This window comes from Monodelphis domestica, chromosome 3, assembly GCF_027887165.1.
Source record: "Monodelphis domestica isolate mMonDom1 chromosome 3, mMonDom1.pri, whole genome shotgun sequence".
Classification (NCBI taxonomy): domain Eukaryota; kingdom Metazoa; phylum Chordata; class Mammalia; order Didelphimorphia; family Didelphidae; genus Monodelphis; species Monodelphis domestica.
This window is the reverse complement of record NC_077229.1, coordinates 345,182,028-345,188,893: the sequence shown is the minus strand read 5'-3', so window position 1 is coordinate 345,188,893 and position 6,866 is coordinate 345,182,028. Positions and strand designations below refer to the sequence as shown.

The 6,866-nt window shown below is 37.1% G+C and overlaps 1 protein-coding gene across 1 annotated transcript in view; it reads right to left on the bottom strand.

Annotated features, from left to right (window-relative positions):
• Positions 1-551: 551 nt before the first annotated feature.
• Positions 552-6,866, bottom strand: part of BCL2 (BCL2 apoptosis regulator) — a 227,662-nt gene continuing 221,347 nt past the window's right edge. Inside the window, exon 2 of the mRNA XM_001365223.4 lies at positions 552-6,579. Coding sequence (XP_001365260.2) covers positions 6,445-6,579 — 135 coding nt within the window. The 3' untranslated portion in view covers positions 552-6,444. The remainder of the gene's footprint in view (positions 6,580-6,866) is intronic.

Sequence of the window (6,866 nt, the reverse complement as noted above, 5' to 3'; positions counted from 1 at the left end):
CAGTTCTCACTCTTTGAGGGCATTGCTCCTTAGGGTTTAACATCCTAAAGAATAAATTCAATGTGAGCCAAATTGGTGAAAGTTAGCTTTAAAACATGATTTTTGTGTTTGTTAGGAGGGTTTTTTGCTATAATTCTCCAAGATGTCCTGTCCTCATTTTCCACATTCTGCCTCCCCAGGCCAGTCACATCAAATGGATAATAGGATTTTTAAAAAAATGACCCACTGCCTGTGGTGGAGTGTAATCTTATTGGCAAATGTATTCCTTCTCCCTCCTTGACTCCACAACACCCCCGTCCCCATAACACCATTTCCTGGAGAGTAGGATTTCGAATCATGTATGTCCTTTTTGGACCTATCCAAGAAGCTTCGGATTCAGGGAACTCAAAGAAGCTCAGTAAAAGGTGATTTCATGGGTAAGGCTCTATGGGTAGCGTTATGGTCTCATGTAGTCAATCTGACTTGTTAGAGTTCTTTGTTAGGGCTCTTGTTCAATGGAGATTCTTAGCAGGGAAAGCTCATGTCAGCCAATTATAAACAATTCAAGTATATAACCAATAGCTCACAGTGCACTTTATTTTTGTTATTTCACAATAATAACTGGACAGACACAACAAATTTAATGCAATGTGATTTCCACCCCCACAACTAACAAAAAATGCCATTGTATTTAGTGGTAGCAAACTGGAAAACTACTCTATCTTACCATACATATGTCCAAGGTACTGTGTAAACAAAATTTGCTTTATGTACAATTATGCTGGTGATAATGAAAACTCAGCTCCCAAGTTAAAAACAGAAAACTTAAGAGTAGTTCCTGGAAGATAAAAGACAAAGCATTCAGCATAAAGTTGAAATCAGTTTGAAGTTTAACTTAAGGGGGGGGGGGGGAAGAGCCCAAGCAGATAATTCTTGGATGTCTTGAGGACTTCAAAAATGCTAATGTATGCAGCTGTTTAGGCTCCCCAAAGGAAATCAGATCAGCCACAACCACTTCACATTGCTACCTTGGCAAATATAATTGAATATTATATTACATTCCATCAAGAAAAGTAGTTTTAAACATTTCAAAAGAAAGAATGGAAACATATAGAATTAATGCCCACTTGCTTTAGAGTCAACTTGGAGTAACACAGCCTTAAGGATCCCTACTATAATAAAGCCTCTCGCCATCTATCTGCAAGGTCGCAATCCCTGTACCTTTACACAAATGGCCTGGATACCAAGATCTGTTCAGTCTTGGAAATCATTAATGTGCTATCTGGTATATATAGATAGACATGGCACGATTGACCTACCAACAGCAGAACAGACATCTTTGGGCTTGTTTTCTGACAGTGATGATGAGTTTCTGCTGAACCATCCCCAAAGTGCAGCTCCTATTTTGACAGGTGTCATAACATGAGGCATAATTAATTGCAAGGGCTATCCATTATTCCATGGAAGAGAGGACCATATCACCATATCATGAGAGAATGTTTCTTTCTTGCATACCTAATTGATTGGTATCATTATTTACTCAGCTTAATTAGTAAACTTGTCAATGTTATCATCATGCCCAATGAAAGCATCATGGTAGCAAGGAAGGAAAAAGAAATGCCCCTACTATAACATGGGCTTCCACTAATTCCACTAGTTCAAATGACTGCTTTAATATTCATTCCACATACTTGGGATGCAAATTTACATCCCAAGTGGCAATTTTCAAGGGAGTTGTAAATTTTTACCATTAAGACTATCATCCAGAAATGGACTTCCAGGTTCATTATTATGAGTTGTAAATGAGAGTGGTGAAATGCTCTGAGATGCTGTATATTCACTTATTTACAGTGGGTCATTATTATATGATATCAGGTTTAGCACTAATAAAAGTGCTATTCCAATTTTTTCCATATTTACTTTCCAATAAATTAGTCAGGTCTGTTTATTCTGTTAATCATCTGTTAAGACTGATTGGATTTTAAGAAATGTTCTGATATATTACTTTTCATTTTTTCCCACCAATTATTGCCATAAAAATGCCTAAAAGCAATGACAATGACATGAAATAATCTGATTAGACTCTATGTGGGTTTGAATTCGAGATCCGTGTTTTGTTTTGTTTTGTTGTGAAATAAACAATCACGTTTATCTCATGTTACCTAAAACACCAAAGGGCAGAATTGGAATCAGAACTTCAACTCTGTTCCCTGATGTCCTTAGAACCATCTGTTTTCCAAAGGCCTTCCTCTGTCTTCCACGTAGCCCATGTAAATCATTCAATGAAAATGATTAAAAAAAAAAAAGGTAACCATAGCCACAGCCTTGAAAGAACTCAATGGGTTAAATCAGAATTTAAGTTGGAGGTTCTTAAATAAAAATTATTTGCCTCAATGCAAATTAAGCATTACCAGACACTTTAAAATTTAGTTAATCCTTAATGTCATGTTGCTGGGAAGGCTCTGATTCTTCCATTTTAAATATGAGTCTTAGTCCCTTTGGATTTTAGAATCATTGCACTTAGTACTGGGAACAGAGGAAGCACTCAATAAATACTTGATGACTGTGTGATTAAAAGCTATTTCTAAATTAGTGAGTGTATCTGAAACTTAAAAGGTGAAATGGAGACTTGAGGGCACACTTTTTTTTTAACTAGAATTATCTGGGTACCTGCCATATTTCTGATCTTTACTTTCCACAAAGAGAGTCTAAAAATAATTTCTGCTCTTTATGAATATTTTGGCTGGTAGGACTTGGTTGACTATCCAATACAGTGTTTTTCTTCTTCTTTACTAAAAGCTCTTTTTTACATTAAAGATTTTTAAAGTAAGGGCTTATTTATTCATGAAGACAGTGGAGTGCTCTTTCCCTCATAGCTACTTTATTTATTTACTTTATTTGCCAGTGACCCCAATTGAAAATGTGCGTCTTTTATATATCTTTGCCCTAGACAATATGTGAATCACAGTTTTAATTGAAGATGGAGGAATGGCTATTAAAACATTCAGTGTGAAAGGGGTGTTTTGTGTGTGCATGTATGTGTGTATAACCAAAAAATGAGGTGGAAATGATTCAGTGAGGGTATGCCCCAAGGATTAGAAATAGAGAACAACACACTAGGAAAGAAGAGGGAGAAAAGGATTTGATTAGTTCAGACTTTTATATACATTTATCATTTCTAGTATGTTAAACAATAAGAAATGCATAATTATCTAGTCTCTGAACAAGTGCAGGCATGGAAATACTGTACAATTCTAGAGTCAGGTGGCAAAGTTTTTCATGGGGCATAGCAAAAAATAACAATTCCAACAGCAAGAGAAAAACCAAACAAATCTTAACCACCATGACTTTTTTTTTAATATATATATGTATATATATATATATATATGTACACTTTACTAATATACTGGGAAGCCCAGGTTTTTTTTTAAAGGACAATAACAATAACAACCACAAAGACAACCAAACACCAATCAGACTTTATCTTTAAAATGTCCATAAGGTACTTCATATTACTTCTAAAGCAGCTTGGAGAAACTTGACACTTGGAGTGAACTACAAAACCATGCAGATGATCCGGTCGGCATAGCAGCACAAGGCTTTCGGTTCAATATTGGCCACTTTTGATAACATAAACCTTTCATAAAATAAAATATTTCAAAATTGAAACCAAAAAGTCAATTCATTCTCTTCACTGATTTGGTTTGGAATAGTGACTTGTAATTCAAGCCATTTCCCACTGTACAAGTCTACTCTGTTCCAAGTGTGAACCCATAAGTGCTACTGACACTCATGAAAAATGACTCATTTGAATCAACTCCCATGGCTTTACTTGGTACCTGGATCTAAATGGGCCATTCTGATGCAACCCTATAAATAAAGTCAAACACTCCCAGGGCCTGATTCTTAATTGCTATAAGGCCCTAGAAAATCTCTATCCTTGAATTTTCATCCAAATGGACCCCACGGTGATAGCTAAATGTGCACATTATCTCAAATAACTTGAGTTAAACTCAGAATTGTTCAGGTCAAGTAAACCTGCAAGGAAGAAGGAGGCAGAAGGGTGGAGGGAACCACAGAAAATGTTGTTTTGATTTGTTTCAACATTTCTGTTTCAAAGAACATAACCATGTTGAGATGAACGCCTTCGAAAGCTACATTTCCCTCTCCTTCAGCTATCCAAGGTCCAGAGGCTACAAGAGGTGCTGTTAAAAGTTCCTGGAGAGTCAAAATATAAAATTTCAAATGAAAAATCCTCATCCTTGCTAACAAAGAGTATAAAGGCAATAACTAAATACAATTTTTTAAAATGCTGAGATGCTGATATATCTAAAAAAAAAGCAGCTTTGAAAACACATCAACTACAGCATTAAACATTGAACGAAGTACATTCCAAAGTTAATACAGATAAATGGTATATAATGCCATAATGCCTCAAAGGTATTTCATGTATATCACAAAGTGAAATCTAAACTTAAAACACAAACTCTTCTCTAGTTTATAAGCTGGAGGCTGGATCTCTTTTGAGATTTCTCTACAGTTTTAGCCATTGTTTCTTTTCTTTGCTCCCAGGATGTGCAGATAATCTCCAAATTCCACACCTGGAAGTTTTTTCTCATCCTTCCAGGTTTTCAAATAAGAACAAACAATAATAATGATGAGCTAATGAGTTTCACCATCAGATTCCATAGGCATAAGTCACTTAGTCCACTGCTCTCCTTTTGACATTTCCCTTCTTTATTAAAATCTTTCTTTAAACCACATAGATATGGTAGAGGCTCAGTCCCCAAACACAGGAATGCTGTTTGGACAGTATTTGGTACAGTTCATTGTTCCTCATCTGTCGGCCTTATTTGAGATACATTTGCAATCTGGATGAAAATGGGATTCAAGTCCTTCATTTATTATTTACCACATTCTCTCTCTCTCTCTCTCTCTCTCTCTCTCTCTCTCTCTCTCTCTCTCTCTCTCTCTCTCTCTCTCTCTCTCTCTCTCTCTCTTTCTTTCTCTCTCTCTCTCTCTCTCTCTCTCTCTCTCTCTCTCTCTCTCTCTCTCTCTCTCTCTCTCTCTCACAAAGGCAGTAGGGTTCCCCTTTTTGCCTCCTCCTGGACTGAAGCAATTTTCTGGAATTGTTGAGATGATCTGGGTGGTGACTGAGAGTTTTTCATTCTTCAGCGGCAATCTTAAGAAATGACCAAATTGAAAAAAAAAAGTTTTCCTTCCAAAGCTCCACTTTAAATTGGAACAAAAGCTTTTTTTTGAGCCTAAATTGATTTCATTATCTCCAATTTGATAAACAGGCCCTAGCATAGCTCTACTTAGAGTCCTTTCTCAAATGGAAAAATGTTTCTTTTACTAGCCAATGGAATTCAAAACTTCACTAACTTCCAAAGATTCAGAGACTACACTGCACTGTTTAGAAACCCTCATGGAGGCCAGTCCCTGCACAGGCTTGGTTCCAGAACGAGCCCTCTTAGTTGGGACACAAGACAGCCTGCAAACTGCAGTTTCACCTCCCGGAGAAACAGGCACTTATGGTGTCCTGATGTTTCTGTGTGAGTAGCTCAAAAAACACCCTGATGCTGAAGAAATCACTGATGCATTGACTTCTTGACCTTCCAAAGGAGCCAGTTTCCTACTCAAGTAGGGAGTATTTGGACTGACGGATTATCTGAGTATCTGAATAGACAAATCAGTGTTTAAGGTATTGGATGATATTGTCTTAATTGTTAAAAGGCTGTCTCGGCACAATTGGTAGCTTAAAAAAATACTTTCATATGTGGTTTATGATTATATTTCCCATAGCTGTCCTGGGGAGGTGGAGGAAATGTGAAGAATCTTCCTGGACCATAAGTCTGCTCAAAGGTTTCCTTTTCTTCCCCCTCTGATGGGGTGTGCACCATGCAAATCATATACGCAAAGTATCTGTTTTTCCCAGCAAGAAATAATTCTACTTCCATTCAGGGTTGTCTCTCCAATAAGATGCATAGTGCCCAGGGCATATAAATGCATATAAAATGCACCCTACCTTCTTCCCACCTCAAGCAGCCTAAAAAAGCGCTTCCCCAACAGTAAGGGCTTTTGTCAGTTTGTTTGTTCTCAGAGATTGAGTCAGTCCAGCCAACTCCCTCTAAAACAAATCAGCATTTATAGGCACAGGAGATTCTGGGTAGGAGCCATGGTAAGTGGTACTTGGCTGTAAGCGGCAGAGTTTCTGAAGACAGGAGGTTAAATGCAAATGTCTTAAATAAATAAATTTTTTTAATAATGTAAAAATAAATGATATTTCCCTTTGGCAGTAAATAGCTGATTTAACATTTTGCCCAGAAGTTTTGTTCTCCAATTTTTTTTTCTTTTTTAAAGAGAGACCATGCCCAAATTTTATCACCTATCACTGAAAAAATGCATACTATTTCTACAGTTTAGTGAGCCGTTTTCATGTTGATCCATTGCATGGATGCTGATTCATTTGTGTCCCAGGTAGGCACCAAGAGTGACACAAGCTCCCACCAGAGCCAGGCTGAGAAGAGTCTTCAGAGACAGCCAGGAGAAATCGAACAAAGGCCTCATGCTGTTGCCATACAATTCCACAAAGGCATCCTGGATAGGAAAAAGAAAAACAGAATTTCAGTAGGAAATATGCCATGACAATTTGAAGAATTATAGAATCTTTAGAGTGGGAAAGGATCTCAGTAGACATGTATCTGCAGTTGTCTGAGTTCCCAACAAGTGTTCATCTAGTCTTTGCTTGAAAATATTGGGGGGGGGGTGATAAATGGTCAAAGGATATGAACAGACAGTTCTTAGATGAAGAAATCAAAATTATCCACAGTCATATAAAAAATGCTCCAAACTTCTAGTGATTAGTGAAAGGCAAATTAAAACAA